The 18,409-nt window shown below is 36.4% G+C and overlaps 1 protein-coding gene across 2 annotated transcripts in view; it reads right to left on the reverse strand.

Annotated features, from left to right (window-relative positions):
* Anapc10 (anaphase promoting complex subunit 10) overlaps positions 1 to 18,409 on the reverse strand; it is a 38,000-nt gene that overhangs the window by 18,065 nt on the left and 1,526 nt on the right. For both annotated transcript variants that reach the window (XM_070022137.1, XM_070022138.1), the window contains exons 3-4: positions 15,562 to 15,652; positions 8,597 to 8,717 (exon numbers count right to left, since the gene is read on the reverse strand). In XM_070022137.1, coding sequence (XP_069878238.1) covers positions 8,597 to 8,717; positions 15,562 to 15,652 — 212 coding nt within the window. The remainder of the gene's footprint in view (positions 1 to 8,596; positions 8,718 to 15,561; positions 15,653 to 18,409) is intronic.

Genomic DNA, 18,409 nt, shown 5'->3' on the forward strand with positions numbered 1-18,409 from the left:
GAAGCTAGTCTACTTTGGATCTGGAATGCTCCACAAGACCCTTATGTTAAAAGCTTAATCCCCAGTGTGGTACTATTGGAAAGTGGGAGACACTTTTAAGGAGGGTCTAGGGGGAGATTTTCTAGACAATGGGAGTATCAGAATCTTCCTTTCTCTTTCTCTTTCCAGCCATGAGATAAGGAGTTCTGTTCCACCACATTCTAATTTGTGCTCTTGTGGCTCAAGTAGTAGAGGGCTCACCTTGAGCTAAAGAGCTCAGGGACAGTACATAGGCCCAGAACTTAAGCCCCATGACTGACCAAAAACAAAAAAGGAAGGAAATTCATCATACTGAAGCATCGATAGAATATAATCTTAAGGACATGGGTTAAGTGAAGTGAGTCAGTCACTAAACACAAATATTGTATTACTCCACTAATATGAGGTATTTAGATAGTCAAAGCTATAGAAATATAAAGTAGGATGGTAGTCACCAGAGGCTGGAGGTAGAGAAAGGGAAAGCTTTAAATTTAATGCATAGAAAATTTCACTTTTTTTTTCATTCATTTTTGTTGTTTTGTTTTGTTAATTGTGGGGCTTGAATTCAGGGCCTGAGCGCTGTCCCTGAACTCTTTCTGCTCAAAGCTAGTGCTCTACCACTTTGAACCAAAGTACCACTTCTGGTTTTCTGGTGGTTAACTGGAGATAAGAGTCTCATGGACTTTCCTGCCAAGGCTGGCTTTGAACCATGATTCTCATATCTGAGCCTCCTGAGTAGCTAAGATTACAGGTGTGAGCCACCAGCAACTAGCAAAAATTTCACTTTTGAAAGATAAAAAAGTTCTGGAGATGTGTTGTACAGCCATGTATATAGACGACTGAACTGAATGGTTAAAAACAAGGACGATCATAAATTTTGGGATTGTTTTTTCAATTTAAAAGCAAAATATCTGAGAAAGATAATATGATTTGCCCAGAAAATCTTCTTATAGCAAACTAAGCAAGCATGGATCACTTTGTCCTAGGTTCTCAGCCACATTATCTTTTATGTTCTCCTTAGAAGAGGATTTGGTGATCTGTAGCTCAAAATCCACATCATTTTCACTTTTATAAGTAAGACAGAAATTTCTGCTGAAATATACAGAGCCAGAGGTTAAAGTAAAGGGCTTTTTAGTTTTGTAGTCTGCTCTTGACTATGACTATTGCTACTTTGCCTAAAAGCAACAGAGCAGTTCTATTAAGTACTGCAAAACAACTGACTACAAAAAATGGCCTTGTGGCACTCTTGCTACATCTATGTTTGCCTGAAGTATGTATGCCCTGGCATGTTATGAAACAAGACTCTCCTTCAGAATCATCTTACAAATACAGGCTGAGAATTTCTAATCTGAAAACCTGAAATCCAAACTACTCCAAATTTGGCAACTTTTTGAGTACCAACACAATCTTACAAGAAAAGCACACAATGACACTGATTCATGAGCATTATTACTAATAACTACATAAAATTACCTTCAGACTGTGTAACTGATAAATATCAAACAAATTAGTGTCATGCTTTGACTTAAGCATCATCCCCAAGGTCCCTTATTACTTACATGTAAATATTTCAACATTTTCTTTAAAAAACAGCAATGAATTCTGCGTACTTCTGACCCCAAGAATTTTGAATAAGAAATAATCTGTACTGGCAGTCCCATGGTTCCTGCCCTAGCACACTTCTTACCTGCTATACACACCTCCAATGTGAATTAACATGCCACCTAAGTTTCTACTTACACACTGATGATTCTCAAAGCTATACCTCTAACCTAGTCCTCTTTCTTAGATTCAGACCCACATACCTGACTATTTTTTATTTTTTTGGGGGGTCCGGTCGTGGGGCCTGAACTCTGGGCCTGAGCGCTGTCCCTCAGCTCTTCAGCTCAAGGCTAGCACTCTACCACTTGAGCCACAGCGCCACTTCCGGCTTTTTTCTTTTTGCGGTGCTGAGGAATCCAACCCAGGGCCTTGAGCATGCAAGGCAAGCGCTCTACCACTGAGCCACCTTCCCAGCCCCATACCTGACTATTTTAAAGACACACAAGCAACCAAAGCTCCTGTCATCTCATCACGTACCTCTCCTACCCCCAGAGGATGCTCTTTAACTCTGCGTACTATATTTGGCAAATAGCAACCTTGAAACCAGCTGCCTAAGCCTAAGAAGAATTGCAGATACTCCTGCCTGTTCACACTTCAATCGCCTCACTCATATTCCCAACATATCCCAGGTGTCAAGCAGTCCTAAGTCTACTGCAGATTCATCCATCCCTTCCTCATGTGCTGAGCCAATCAAGCCTTAGCTAAATCCTAACAATGTTCACCTGGATACTACACAGCGGCTCGTCGTGTTGCCTTGGCCCCATCACTTCCACAATTAAGCTTAGCAGTTCTTCATTTAAAATCTAACCTCCTAGGGCTGGGAAGGTGGCTCAGTGGTAGAGCGCGTGCCTTGCATGCATGAGGCCCTGGGTTCGTTCGATTCCTCAGCACCACATAAGCAAAAAGAAAAAAGCCAGAAGTGGCGCTGTGGCTCAAGTGGTAGAGCGATAGCCTTGAGCTGAAGAGCTGAGGGACAGTGCCCAGGCCCAGAGTTCAGGCCCCACGACCGGACCCAAAAAAAAAAAAATCTAACCTCCTAGGAAACTCAACTGTAACCAAACCTGACTTTTGCCTACACATTCTCACAGAACATTTATACACTGTATTTATTTCCCTGTAAGAACATAAACTCACAGGAACCCTGTAACATCACAATAAATGTACTGAATAATGAATGAGTATTACTTACTCCCTCACGCCTACCCAGCGTGCAGTCACTGTCACTACACTATACCTTCCCAGACCCTTCCTAGCAGCCTGCCTTTACTGTGCACCTCAGTAGGCTGCCATTTGTCCTTGAGAGTTAGCAAAACCAACACCTACTGTAGAAACCTTTCTAAGCCATTGCCCCTAATAGCCCCTTGTGCCCCCATAGCACTTCATGTGTTTACTTTCAAAATTCATTCAACTGATTCTTAAAAACACAACAATTATTCATATTGATGGGGTAGCACATGCTTTCTCACTCCCACACGCACTGTGAAATGATTAAATCAGTTAAACATGGTCTATCCTCTTCAACACTTACTGTTCCCTTGTCATCAAAATCCATCCTAGTTTTTTGAGATATAAAATATGCAACCGTTATCTTCTGTCATCCTTCTGTGCAACTGTACTCCAAAACAACATTTTGCTCCTAGCTAACTGTAACTTACCACCCACTGATCAAACTTTCTTGAATTACCACCTCCCCCTCCTCTCTCTGGCCTATGATAACCATTCTACCCTTAACCTCTATGAAATCAGTCCTTTCAGACTCCACGTGAGTGAGATCACATGGTACTTGTGTTCCTGGGCCTGGCTAGCTTCACTCAGTATAAACAAGTACAAGGCTGAGTTCAAACCCCAGTACTATCACACACACACACACACACACACACACACACACACACACACACACACACACACACACACACACACACACACACACACACACACACACACACACACACACACACACACACACAGAGTTTCTCTATTAAAAATATATATGGGGCTCTTCTGTACAACATATCTGACTTTCAAAAAGAAATATATCCTAAATACAAAATGTCATTTGGCAAATAACACATATAACATCATGAATAGAAAAATTTTAAACTTTTAAACTGTTGCTTTGAGAGAGAAATAAGACAATATTTCTGAACTAAAAATTACATATAGTCCACCAAAATGTTATATGCCAACTTAATTTTTTTTGGAGGGTTGGTTATTTGGTTCTCCATTGAGACACAAACATGCTTTGTAGCCCCAACTGGCCCTGGACTCACTCTGTAACACTGCTAGCCTTGAATTATGATCCTCCTGCTTCTAACTCCCAAGTGCTGGAAATACACAAGTGTGTTTCCACACTCAGCCTCTACTTCTCCCTGTATACAGAAATAGTAGTCTCTTCTGTAGAAACTATAATACTCTGCAAACAGCAATAGTGGGGCGTGAACTCAAGGCCTTCTGTTTGCTAGGCAGATACTCTTATCAAATGACCCATATTGCCAGCCCTTTCTTGCTTTAGTTATTTTTTGGGTAAGGTCTCAGCTGGCATCAAGACTGGGCAATTCTGGTACCTACAAATACCCAAGATTACCAGTAATATGCCACCATACCCAGCTTTTTTGTTGAGATGGAACTTTGCTAACTTTTTGCTGGTGCAAATTGCAATTCTATCTGTCTCCTGAGATTATGAGCATGAGCCAAAGCACCTAGCCCTTAAATGTTTTAAAATCTCAATTTGTATGGCATGAAAATTTTGTAATATCAGAAACTAGAATGACTGGCATACATACAATCAGTTTGAGGAACAAAAATATTCTCTTTGGTTGGGTAACTACAGTTTTATATCTTCAAATCATTTGACAGAAAGTCCATTTTAAGTCCCTGTTCAGATACATATATTAAAATACACTCCAGCCAGGTGCCAGTGGCTCACAAGTGTAATCCAAGCTACTCAGGAGGCTGAGACCTGAGGGTCACATTTCAAAGCCACCCCAATCAACCACCAAAAAAAGCCAGACATGGAGCCATGACTTGGATGGTAGAGCCTTGGCCTTGAGCAAAAAGCTCAGGGACAGCACCCAGGCCTTGAGTTGGAAGTCCTAGGACTGGTGCATGCACATACATGCACGCACATACACATAAAATACACTCCACACTATTAAAGAAAGGGCCTGACGCCTTTATAGAGATTTTAATACAGGCAACAAAGATCTAGAAACAATATGTAAGTAAACAATATGAAGTAAAAGGAATATGAAAAAGAAATCACAATTTTAAGATAAATAACCTAGCTTTCACCTTTCACACCTTAAACATTTTTAAGATACTTCAAAACAAAAATAAAATTATAGAAAATAAACATTTAGAATATTTAAAGCAAACAAACTCAAAATTTTTAACACAAAGAAAAACTGTTAAAATTTCAATGCATACTCTCCTTTCAGTGAGCAACAATCTGTGGAAAATGTAAAAAGATCTAGGTACATTTCCCTCTCAATCAATTCTGTAACTACTGAAATGATTGCTCCAAAATCTCAGAAAAGTCCACAGTATTTTAAACACTTGACTTAGTATCTGAATTAGACAAAGAAATAATGCTGATTTTATGGTAGATTAAGGTTAAAAAAAAGTCCTGATCTGCTTCATCTTTTCCTTTAAAAATACTGTTGTTTATTTCTTTAACTTACAAAAAAAGAATAAATTACATACACAGATCTATAATAATCCTTCATGTTATTAACAACAAAGGGTAAGATACCATTATTTTAAAACAACGTTCAAAACAGATGGTTCCTCAATGAAAACAGAAAATCAGTATGCTCATCAAGTTCTTCACAAAAACAATACACATTATCACTAGATAATATACAGGATTACTGGTCTCATGAGGCCATGTGGTCACTATACAGAAATATAAATATTCTAAGAACTATAACTACCAATAAGATCCCTTTTCCAACCAGTTAATGGTTCAACATTTACATGATATTATAGAAGCAAAGACTAGATTAAAGGTATTTCCTCTGGGGCAGTGGTAGCTCATGGCTGTAGTACTAGCTACTCAGGATGCTTAAATCATAGGATTGCAGTTTGAAGTCAGCTAGGGAAAGAAAGTATGTGAGACTCTTATCTCTAATTAGTCACCTGAAAAGCTCCATAGCTCTGTAGAAGTAGAACTGTGGCTCAACATGGTAGAGTGCTAGCTTTGAGGGAAAACAACAACAACAAAAAAAAAAAACCTTCAAGGACAGTGGCCAAGCCTGGACTTCAAGCCCCATGACTGACCAAAAAAAAAGTGTTCAAATATCAGTTTGTCATAACCTCTCAAAACTCTTTTGTAGTGTAAGTAAGACTTAGAATGTAAAACATTTTAATACATATAGAAATCTTACTGGAAGGCATAGATTTCCCAGAATGTATCAAATTTTTCTAAATATATGTACTCCAGGAAAAACTAATAAAAGAGTATTTGAAGCATTGAAAGTTCTAACTGGAAAGTGAGAATAGAAAGTTAAAGCCAATAGTGACCTCTAGTGGGTATTTTAATATACCATACACATAAAACCAAGGACAGAAGCACCAAAGGGAAAAAGTAAACCAACAATATCTGACCCTAAAGAAATGGAGATCTGGGGCTGGGAAGTTGGCTCAGTGGTAGAGCGCTCGCCTTGCATGTTTAAGGCCCTGGGTTCGATTCCTCAGCAACACATAAGCAGAAAAAAAAAAAAGCTGGAAGTGGCGCTGTGGCTCAAGTGGTAGAGTGCTAGCCTTGAGCTGAAGAGCTGAGGGACAGCACCCAGGCCAAGAGTTCAGGCCCCACGACCGGACCCCCCCCCCAAAAAAAAAAAAGAAAGAAATGGAGATCTATGAACTATATAAAAAAGAGTTCAAAAACCTTTTTATGAAAAATCAAAGAGCACTATAAAAATATCGAGAAACCATTGACACAATCAGAAAAACAAGTTGGGAACCAATGATTCATTCTTATAATCCTGCTACTCAGGATCCAAAGGATCACAATTCAAGGGCAGAAAAGTCCAAGAGACTCCACCTCAAAATAACCAGCAAAAAGCTTGTTTAGAGTCATAGTTCTAGTGGTACAGTGCCATTCTAGCAAGCCAGCTGAGCAAGCACAATGTCCTTAGTTCAAGACCCAGGACGACCAGAAAAAGAGAAAAAATTAAAAAACAATAAATAAGATTTTCAGAGGTTGAAATTATTTTTCAAAAAGAAATTCTACAACTGAAAAATACACTTAAAATTTTTAAATCTACACAGCAGATCACCAACATCAGAATTGATCAAGCAGAAGAATCTGTGAACTCAATGACAGGCTATTCAAAAACATATAGCAGAGAAAAATGAAAAGAGAATAAAGATAAAATGTCAACAGAGTGAAGACACAACCTACTGAATCAGAAAGAAAGTATTTGCAACTCTGGTAAGAAGTTAATATCCAAGATAAACAAGGAATTAAAATTACTCAAAGGCAAAAACACAAACAACATGATTCAGAAAGAGGCAAAATACCTGAATAGGGAGTCTTCAAAAGAAGATTAAAAAGTATCTAACAGGCATAGGAAAAATATTTAATATCATTAATCAAGTTAAAACCCCAAGGAGCTGTATCATATTTCAAATTTGTCAGAAGGGCTGTGATCAAAAAAAGATGAAAGATAAGTAAGGGTGTGGAGAAAAGAGAACCCTCACACATTGTTAGGGAGAATATATAAGTAGTTCAGCCATTAAAGAAAACAGTATAAGCCAGGCACTGGTGGCCAAATACCAAATGTTTTCACTTGTTTTTGGAATCTAGACTTAAATCTAGACTTTTGGAATCTAGAATTAAAGATATATATACATATACATTCATACATACATAGAGCGCCAGCCTCGAGCTAAAGAACTAAGGGATAGCGCCCAGGCCCAGAGTTCAGGCCCCATGACCGGACCCAAAAAAATAAAAAAATAAAAGAGACCTGTGGATAATGTCCTTATTCTATCAATATATAAGCCAATTTCAGAACAAAACACTTCATTTAATAAAAAAATAAATGGAAATATTGTTTTTAATGAGGATGAATTTCAAAAAAAATTCACACTGAAAGATGCCTTAAAATCATAAGGCTACTTATCTGAGGATAAGACAGAGATGGAAACTGACTGGAAAGAATTTAAGGGAATTTTCTAGAGTGAGAGAAATGTTCTCTATCTTAAAAGAGTTAAGAGTTACACAGATGTATGCATTTGTCAAACTTACCAAATAATCTAAGATTTGAGCAAAACTGTACATAAATTTTACCTCAAAAATGAGCAGGAGGTAAACACTGGTAACACTAACACATTATGTGTAAGTATTGGGGTAAAATACAGAGACATCTGTTAACTTATTTTGAAATGTATAATATTAGAATGTTAAGATGGAGGAGATGGTTCAATCCTGCAGCCCTAGATATGGATTGTGGATGGGGGCCAGTCCAAGCACGAAAGGTCATGAGAGTCCATCTGAACCAAAGGCTGGGTGTAGTGGCATATGCTTGTCGTTCTCAACAACAAGGGGAAGCACAAGTCCAGATGGGCCCATGCATAAAGCAAGACCCAATGCAAACAGGGCTGGAGGCATGGCTCAACTAGTAGAGTACTTGCCTGGCAAGCATGAGACCTTGAGTACTTGAGACCCCAGTACAGTCAAAAAAAACTGAGAGGCAGATTTCAATATAAATATAGCAAAATATTAACAATTAATCTAGAAGTTAGGCATATTGAGGTTCATTATCAAATTATTTCTCCTTTTCTACAGACTGAAAATTCCCATAATACTGAAGAAAGATGACAATCAGAATCCAAAAGAATACAAAAAACATTATCCCCAAACGTTGGCTTCAATATTAACAATTTTCCTTTGACATGTTAACATTTATAACTATGATCATTCCAACAAGAATTAAAGGAAGACACATTTTTAAAAATCTGAATGACATACCCGAATTTCTTGAAGGTTGTGAAAATTATTTCCTACTCTGACTGAGATTTTGCTTGGAGTGTAGCTTTCATCAGATTTATAGTCTGCATAAATACACAATGTCTTCACTGTTGTTTTTCTTCTAAAACAAAAAGTAAAAACAAGTACTTTATCATGCTAAAAGATTAATGCCAAAACATCTTCTTTCCTGATGTTAAGAGATCATAGGATAAATATGGAAAGCAAGTAATTTTAATTTTCTTTCATTTCAACCATGAAATAAAATAAAGGTATACATATAACATTTTATTTATACACATCTCTTATGTAAAGCATGGTCAGAACTAAATAGAAATTTAGATCTCTTAATAAGGAAACAAACAATATTGATTACCATCCCTATTTGTACATTAGACAGGAAAGTTTTCTAGTAAGTTTGTTTTTTCTTTACTAGATGATTTATTCTCTACATAAATACATTAAAATAAATAGCTAAGTGATAAACTGAGCCCAGCAAAGAATGAACGTTTTTTAAAAAATAGAAAGCATAACCTGTTATTTAATACAAGAAGTAAAATGTTGCCTGTTTTATATAAATATACCAGGGAATAACCAGAAAAACATACAATAAAAAATTAACCTCAGGGAGGCTGAAAATCATGAAAAGATGTTCTATTTATAATAAAGAAAAAAATTAAACTGAATTAGTTTTATCATATTGAAATAATTAGAGTTACAGATAATAGCCAAATTTGATTAGAAAAAGACACTTTCAAAGTCAGTTCACAGGTATACAACTTTTGACCCACTAATTCAACTCTAAGTACACTAAAAATTACTACCACAATTACTGAAAAATAAATGTCCAGTGATTACTAAAAATTTTAAAACAACATAAATATCCATCACAATAGGGAATCAGCTGACTTTCCATTCGATGTAATAATACATCTAACACTACACAAAGTACAGACAAATCTTGACTTAGAATGGTTAGACTTACATGTTCAATTTAACATTGGTGTGAGAGCCGTGCACACTGAGTAGAAACTATGCTTCAAATTTGAAGTCCTCTGCCCAAAAGTCAGCCTATTAAAACAGTAGGGAGTCTATAGCTCTTCTTCTTCTTTTTTTTTTTTTTTCTTTTTTTTGTCCCGTCGTGGGGCCTGAACTCTGGGCCTGGGCACTGTCCCTCAGCTCTTCAGCTCAAGGCTAGTGCTCTACCACTTGAGCCACAGCACCACTTCCGGCTTTTTTCTTTTTGCTTATGTGGTGCTGAGGAATCGAACCCAGGGCCTTGAGCATGCAAGGCAAGCGCTCTACCACTGAGCCACCTTCCCAGCCCACTATAGCTCTTCTTAAGGAAAACAAATCTGATCTCCTGCCTTAGCCCCTCTGGCCTTAAATAATGCCATGGGTCTCTCTCAATGTTAAGAGGAAGCAGCTCCAGCTGGCCATGAAACTAGGAGGGGACACAACTATACTGTACAGTGTACTACATTGCTAAGCTAGGAGGAGATAGAGTAGGTTATTGTCTTCAATACATTCCTATTTAAAATAATTTCAATTTGTAATGTGCTTATCAGTACAGAACCACAATGTGAAGCCACACAACTACATAGAAAAGCAGCAAAATACAAAACAGCAGTACTTCATTCCAGGGGGAAAAAATTAAAGGCATATAAATCTATATTTGAGAAAAAGGCCTTGATGAAACTATACAAAAGTAGGAGCCAGGCGCCAGTGGCTCACATCTATAATCCTAACAACTCAGGAGGCTGAGATCTTAGGATTATGGTTTGAAGCCAGACCCAACAGGAAAGTCCATGAGACTCTAAACTCAAAAAAAAAAAAAACACCAAAAAGCACGAAGTGAAGCTGTGGCTCAACTGGCAGAGTTGTAGTCCTGAGAAAAAATAAGCTCAGGACAGCACCCAACTCCTCAGTTCAAGCCCCAACACTGGTACAAAAAAAACTAAAATGACTAATTCGGTGGATGAAACCAAGGGAGCTCTTTATTTTCTTTTTTATGAGTTCTATATTTATTAAATAATTCTACAAGATGATCATGTGCCATTTTGCCTTCAGAAAAAAAATAAGTAATTTTTAAAACTGGGAAAATCATTTGATTTCTACTGAAATGTGCTTTAAAAAAATAAGTTCTAATGTAAACTGGCACTGGCTCAATAACAATGAACTCCTTCAACAGAAGTAATCTGTGTCAAAAGTCAGCCTTTAAAAACAGTAGGGGTCTATAGCTCTTCTTAAGTAAAACCAAATTTGCTAGATTGGGCTACTCATCAGAAAGGAAGGAGAAAAGTTAAGGACTTTTCCTGGGATCAAGATGTGAAACATTAAATATGCCAGAACTGCTGACAGGACAAATACCATTAAGGGGTTTTCAAAAGAGGCCACAAATATCAGACTAGCTTCTCTCTTTTTGCTGGGTCAGCCAGAAGACAAGAAAGGAAGCAAAGGAGAAAGACAAAATTTTTAAGAGCATACTGAAGACTTTCTCCTTGATGAGCCATAAGCAGAAAGGAAAAGAGATCAAAGGTGTCTCTGGTAATATTTTTAAAAAATAGCCATTTCAAAGAATCAAGCTTTTGATCAGAATAACTTTACTTCTTAGCTACAAAAATTCAAGAAACCTAATCACAGAAACCTACAAGATGATATCAATTTAGAAAGGCAAAGAATAATGACAATTTAAAAAAAAAAAAACAGCAGAAGCTGGGCACTAGTGGCTCACACCTGTAATCCTAGCTACTCAGGAGACTAAGATCTGAGGATCACTGTTCAAAGCCAGCCCAGGCAGAAAAGTGTGTGAGTTTTCTCTCCAGTAAACCACTCAGAAAACTGGAAGTGGCACTGTGGCTCAAGAGGTAGAGCGCTAGCCTTGAGCTGAAGAACTCAAGGACAATGCCCAGGCCCAGAGTTCAAGCCCCAGGACCAACAAAAACAAAACAAAACAAAAAACCACAGTAGTACATAGCTAGTGAATGATTACTTTATATCTGGCCTCCAGGTAATGCTCTGTATGTATTATCTCATTGATTCCTCAATCTTGTGATATAGAAGCTACTACTACCATTTAAAAACATAACAGACAGTAATAACTGGCTTAAGTCAAAACACTAAGCAGGTGAGCACAATCAGAGTTCAAAAATGTGTTTGTTTCACATGATCTTAACCATTATTACCTCCTTTTAACTAACTGAACTTGTTTAAATCATTGATTCCAGTTTACAGTAATATTTATTTCAATTTTATCTAAACCAGAGATTTTTTTCCCCATTATGGTTCATGCATCCCCAGAAATTATATACAAAATATATGCTACATAGTTATACAAAAGAAAGTGTGATTTCATGAAGTTTAAAACTGCTAAAAGATATAAAATCTTTTAATTTTTTTGTCAACTTTATTTCTCAATGAGTCAATAAGTCATAGCATATAGAAAATAATACTTTCTCAAAAAGCAGTTACATGGGAAGATTAAATATGAGTCATCGTGAAATCTATTCAAATTTCTCAAGTCATCTTTCTAACAATAGTCACTATATTTAATGCTTACTGCGTACAAAACACCTTGTTAAACACTTAAGGTATTTCAGGAAGGAAGAAGGAAGAAGGTAGTACTTCCATTTCTGATAACATAAGAAACACTCCTGACCTCCCTTTCTTCCCTCACCCACTATACCCTTTTCTCCAGACAAAGAGCTGCTGGCAGGCAACAAACATTTACTTTTGTTTCTTCATGCCACATATTTAATAAAGGCAGGCATACCTGATCTAGCAGTTTCACAACTGGATGAGTAAGTGTCTAATTCTAGGGTTTGATATTACAAGACACACTTGACTAAAGAGGTAGTGCAGCTATGATGCTGTCAGCATAAGCGTCTCAGTTTTACAAAGGTGACATGTCATCTTCTACCTGCTGACTTGAATAATTTCTCTTCTGGTTGGGACCCACTACATTCCAACAGAATCATCAGTGGCAGGGATTTTTAGGTTGCCTACCACAATCCACTTATCCCTTCCTTCCTCACAGCATCCAGCTAAAGATGCAACTTTACTTAAAGCTAAGTATGACCATGTGGCTAAGTTATAGCCAGGAAAATTTAAATAAAATGATTGCATGTTATAATACAGCTTTGTTATCCTGCATCTTAACACATATCCCTTTCAACTTTCCCACCCACTCCTTTCTGTTGCCAGGAGTATGGATGTGAAGTAGAGATGCCACTAGGCATGAAAGGATGAAAGAGCAGAAAGAGAATGAATGTTGGGTCCACAAATACACTATGGAGCTACCATATCACTTCTGAACTGCCAAGTTTTTCTTTACATTGAGAGAAGTGTCCACCTTGTGGCAAGCATAGTTATTCAAATCTGTGTACTACAATTCCATATTCCTGATAAAAACAGCATTTTTATGTACACTTTAAAGAGTAGTCCTTAAGCAGTCCTTATTTATACATCTAATAAAGCCTAAAACCAGACTTTAACAGAGGGCTATATAACTGCACTCCATAAAAGTAGTAAATATTTTTAAGCACTGAGACTGAGACATAAAAGAAACATATTCTAGATACTTGCTTTAAACAGCAAACAAATGATTCACATTCTTTGTTCCTGATATAATGGCTGAGAAGGGTAAGCTGACAGACAAGTGAACAGAAGCAGAGAGAGGGAAATGGGCACAGCACAAGAAGTTCAGCACCTTAGTAGAGCAGGGAGGAATCTGCACGAGAGGAAACCAAAAGAATACACAAGGGTATTAATAAAATAATATATTAAGGATAAGAGAACTGGATTTTCACTAGAAGTCAGCACTTACAAAAACACAATTGAAGAAAACTAGAGCAAATCCTGTTTATTTTGGATTAGATTTGTAACTGGATGTGTCCATATAAATTTATGGTTTTCAATATATTGGTACATAGATAAATATAGATATAGATATGCATTTATATGTGTATTTTTGTGTATATTGTATAAATATATCCCCTCTGCACACTGAGAAGCTCAAAAACAGTAAGGAGTACACCCAATACCAGATCTCTCTGTATTAAAAATAAAAAAGCCAGATCTTCTTGGGGCAAAGGCTGATTTCTAGGAACAGGCACAAAATCTTTTGCTAGATAGTTACTCCAATATTCAAAGTACCTCCTCACAAAATACTCAACAAGCACAAAGACTTGAATTCAAACACCAATACCACAGGGAAGGAAAGAAAGAGAAGAAAATTGAGTATTAAATTCAACATTTGATTCAACTTAACTGCACTCCGCCATACTAACTCTAGTTGCTTTTTTGCACTGCTTATTTTTGAGGTTTAGATCTTACTTTATGCAAATCAGACCTGGATGGTAATGCTATATATGCTTCATCTTATCTCTGGGGATGACAGGAATCTCCCATCTCTACTCCTAAGTAGCTAGGATTATAGGATTGAGCCAACATGTCCAGCTTAAAATCTTTCATGAGTTTGCATCTACTTATTTAAAAATGTTTTCCTCATAGCCTTGAGCTTTCTGAGAAAAAGGACTGAGTTAAGTGAGAACTTCGAGATTTTGGAGAGACTAACTACATCTTCATTGAGAAGCAGCTCACTTTGGGTATTCATTCCAGCCAGCCTTTTAAGTCAGCCCCACTGAAATCAAATCCAACCTCCATAATGCATATTGTAGAATCCAAGTAAATTATTTAATCTAAATTTCACTTTCTTCACATATAAAACAAGAAAAAAAATTGTGAAACCTGTATCTTAGAAGGTTGTCTTGTGAATTATAAAATATGCTATGTTTATAACTCTATTACATATTAAATTTAAGCCTTAAAAGAGATATCTGATAATAAATACAATAAATCTGAACTATTTTTATTAATTGCCCATTATTATTTGTTCGGTACATTGTCATTCTGCACAGAATTTTATTTACAAAGAAAAATATCCACTGCTATTATACTATTAAATCAGGATGAGTATTCAACTTTTAAGCTATAGCTTTTGCCTTCATGCAGTAGCAATTTACCTTAGGTTTACATTATCAGGGCTAAAAGCTGTGAAATCAGAGAGCTTGGGTTCAAACTAGTTATACCACTGACTTGCTGTGTGACTAGGCAAGTTAATTTGTCTAAGTCTCTGCTTCTGAGAAAATTAACTAATTAAGTTAAAAGTAAGATATTAAGGATAAAGTTTATGTGATATAAATGGGTCTTTTAGAACTAAGCATTGTCATATTATGTGCATCAAGTCTTGCCTACTATCTGCTTTTTTAAGGAAGAGTTTAACTAGGAGAGCTAATATCAGTCATTTATACATTGAATATGGCTGCTTCAGTACTGTAATAGCAGAACTACATAGGTGCAACAAAAACTACATGGCCACAACTTTAACACAGTTATTATCCGGCTGCTTCAAAAGAAGTTTGCTGATTTCTATCCTAGAATAATAACAAGCAACTAAAAACGCAATGCTATCCAATGTTTAAACAGATATTAATGAAACCAGGTAATCAAGTTAACTGGTGTCCATTTATGTCAATAAACTCAAAGCCTGAAAATGGCCTTCGAGTTTCTTAGTTAATACAATTTTCTATCCAAGATGGAAGTACAAATGTGAGTAGTTACATAAATACTCCATATTAAATGCACTTAGTATCATCACTTTGGGTTTCCTTAGTACAAAATGAGGGCATTTTGGGTCACAAGCAAAATGTACAATTCCAAAATATTTTCTAAAATGAAATCATGTTGAAAAGTATATTTGAGAAACCTGTTCATACAAGTACCATAAGGTCATAAAGGATAAAGCAGAGTAAACTCAAGTTGCTTGCAATCAAGTTGAACAGAAAAATAGCCTCTAAAACGTAAAGAATTTGAAAGTATATTTATATTTCTTTAAGCTTTCTGTAAATAAAGTAGATTTCCTTAGCCACTTATAACCTACACTTAACGAACCATTCAAAATGCATTACCTGAATTGGATGTTCACTAAATGTGGCTGGGAGCCATCAGATTGCCAGTACGTTTCTAGATTGTCATCTCGTAATTGATCCACTCCAAAACCTATAATCAAAAAATTCCCATGAGAAAGAGAACTGTATATTTAAAACATAAAGTCACCATATACATTTATCCAGAAATTTTGATTATAAAGATGACTAGAAATGTGAAAATTGACCAAAATTCTTCTACTCTTGTGTCCAGATTTTGACTGTTAAGAAATAGAAGATGCATGCAAAGCTTATAATATGACAAATTGGAGGGTTGGGGGTTGTTGGTTTTAAAAAAAACATCCTCTGGTACTTACTCTGTATGTATTCATCACATTCAGTTTCTTACACTTTTTACAAGTGATAACAAGAATGATCCCTATTCCTACAAAATCCTGGAAGACAAGCAGATTCTAGTATACTGCATATGTCTTACTATGACACGAAAAAGGACAAATCAGAAGTATTTCCATAAGAAATACACATTTTGGGGCTGGGAAGGTGGCTCAGTGGTAGAATGCTTACCTTGCATGCATGAGACCCTGAGTTTGATTCCTCAACACCACATCAACAGAAAAAGCCAGAAGTGGAGCTGTGGTTCAAGTGGTAGAGCCCTAGCCTTGAGCTCAAGAGCTGAGGGACAATGCCCACGCCCCACCACCAAAAAAAAAAAAAATATATATATATATATGTATATATATATAAAAGCATATATATACATACATAATAAAAAAAGAAATACACATTTTGAACCAAGTGCTTCTATTAACTAAAGTTAAATTTATCCAGAATTCTATATCCTCGAGCCATTCTACAAAACTAAAATTGAGTTATATATTGTGTCTTTTCCTGATTAAAGCCATAATAATTCATACACATAGAGCATAATATAATGGTAAATCAAATTTTTTATAGTTAAAAACAATTTACAGAGCTGGGAAGGTGGCTCAGTGGTAGAGTGCTTGCCTTGCATGCCTGAGGCTCTGGGTTCGATTCCCCAGCACCACATAAGCAAGAAGAAAAAAGCCGGAAGTGGCGCTATGGCTCAAGTGGTAGAGCATTAGCCTTGAGCTGAATCGCTGAGGGACAGCGCCCAGGCCTAGAGTTCAGGCCCCACGACTGGACCTCCAAAAAACAGCAAAAAACAAAAAAACAATTTACATTTACATTTCATTTTTTAATTAGTAATGTTTTCACTGTGGATCAAATAAAGAGGTACATAAATGGTAAAAAGTCACTTCATCCACTTGTTCTCTGCACCAAATATCACCCATGTTAATTTCTTGCCTCATCTTTCAAAGATGCCACATGTACATTTGAAGAAGCACATGTATTTTCTTTCTCTCCTCTCTAGCACAAATGATGGCATACTACATACTTATGTATTTTAGTGGACTTTTTTCCATTAGACATATCTGGGAGTTTATTCCATAATACTGAATTACATTCTCTTTTATATATGTTAACCCATCTAATATTCATCAATTCATATACTATCTCAACATAAACAACTTCTACTTCTTTTTTTTTTAGTCAGTTGTGGGGCCTGGACTTTGGGCCTGGCATCTGTCCCTCGGCTCTTCAGCTCAAGGCTAGTGCTCTACCACTTGAGCCACAGTGCCACTTCCAACTTTCTCTGCTTATGTGGTGCTGAGGAATGGAACCCAGGGCCTCATGCATGCAAGGCAAGCACTCTACCACAGAGCCACCTTCCCTGCCTAGATTTTTAAATTCTATATAATATATCTCTGTCTGGAAATATCACTATTACATCACTAAACCTCTAATGGGCATGTAGTTCGTTTTCAATGTTTTGCTTTTATAAAAATGTTGTTTTACCTATAATAATAAATGCCTATTTACTTATAATCTTTAAGTCCATGTTCCTATTTCTGGAAGATGAATTCGTAGGTATAGAATTCAGTTACTATAATTTTTGATATTCTAATTTTCCTCCAAAATACTTGTTCACCAATAACATATAAGAACACGTATCTGCATCCCAGTAGTAAACCTGTTAATGTTCTGAAATTTATGCAACAGATTTTGAAAGGCTGAGTATGAAAAAAATCAAATCACTTCTTAATAACTTTTCACATTGGTTCTAAGATACTTGAAATTTTTTCAATGGCTTTTTTTCCTATAAAATACAATATGAACTGTTGAAGAAATCCTGCTATGCTCAAGTCTCTAGCTATCTAGTTTCACTTTGCCATTTCCCTAGATTTTGGTCTTACTGACTAGTTCTTGCGGTTCTTAAAATAAGCCATGTTTTGTCTAAGCTGCAATTATTCCTATTCACATTATGTGAATAGGAATAGCAGCAGGAAAAGAATGAACAAAATGAAGAAAATTTGAAGTAAAAATGGCTGGAAACTTTTCAAAATTGATGACATCAACCACAGATATAGAGACCACCAAGCAAGTTAAATAGCTAAATATTTACATCTAGACACATTATGACAAACTGCAGAAAATGAAAAAACAAAGAAAAAAATTTGAAGGAAAAAGCAACAGTACCTAAATATGGCTACATACTGTACAATTACGTTTATAATGAAATTCTTGGAAAGGTAAAACCATTGGTAAGACCCAAAACAGATGAGACTTGGTCAGGAACTTAGAGAAAGTAGAATAATGATTACAAGGAGCATGAGAATGCTTTTCTTTTACTTGCAGGACAGAGCAATGACCCCAGGACATCATATACACTACAAAATCATTCTACCACTGAACTACATCCCCAGCCCAATGAGGCAAGTTTCTGGAATAACAGAGAACACAGTACACACATGTCCTGCCCTGCCATGTTCTAGCAAAATTCTTGAAG

This window comes from Dipodomys merriami, unplaced genomic scaffold (genome assembly GCF_024711535.1).
Source record: "Dipodomys merriami isolate MVZ:Mamm:240054 unplaced genomic scaffold, mDipMer1.0.p SCAF_15, whole genome shotgun sequence".
NCBI lineage: Eukaryota > Metazoa > Chordata > Mammalia > Rodentia > Heteromyidae > Dipodomys > Dipodomys merriami.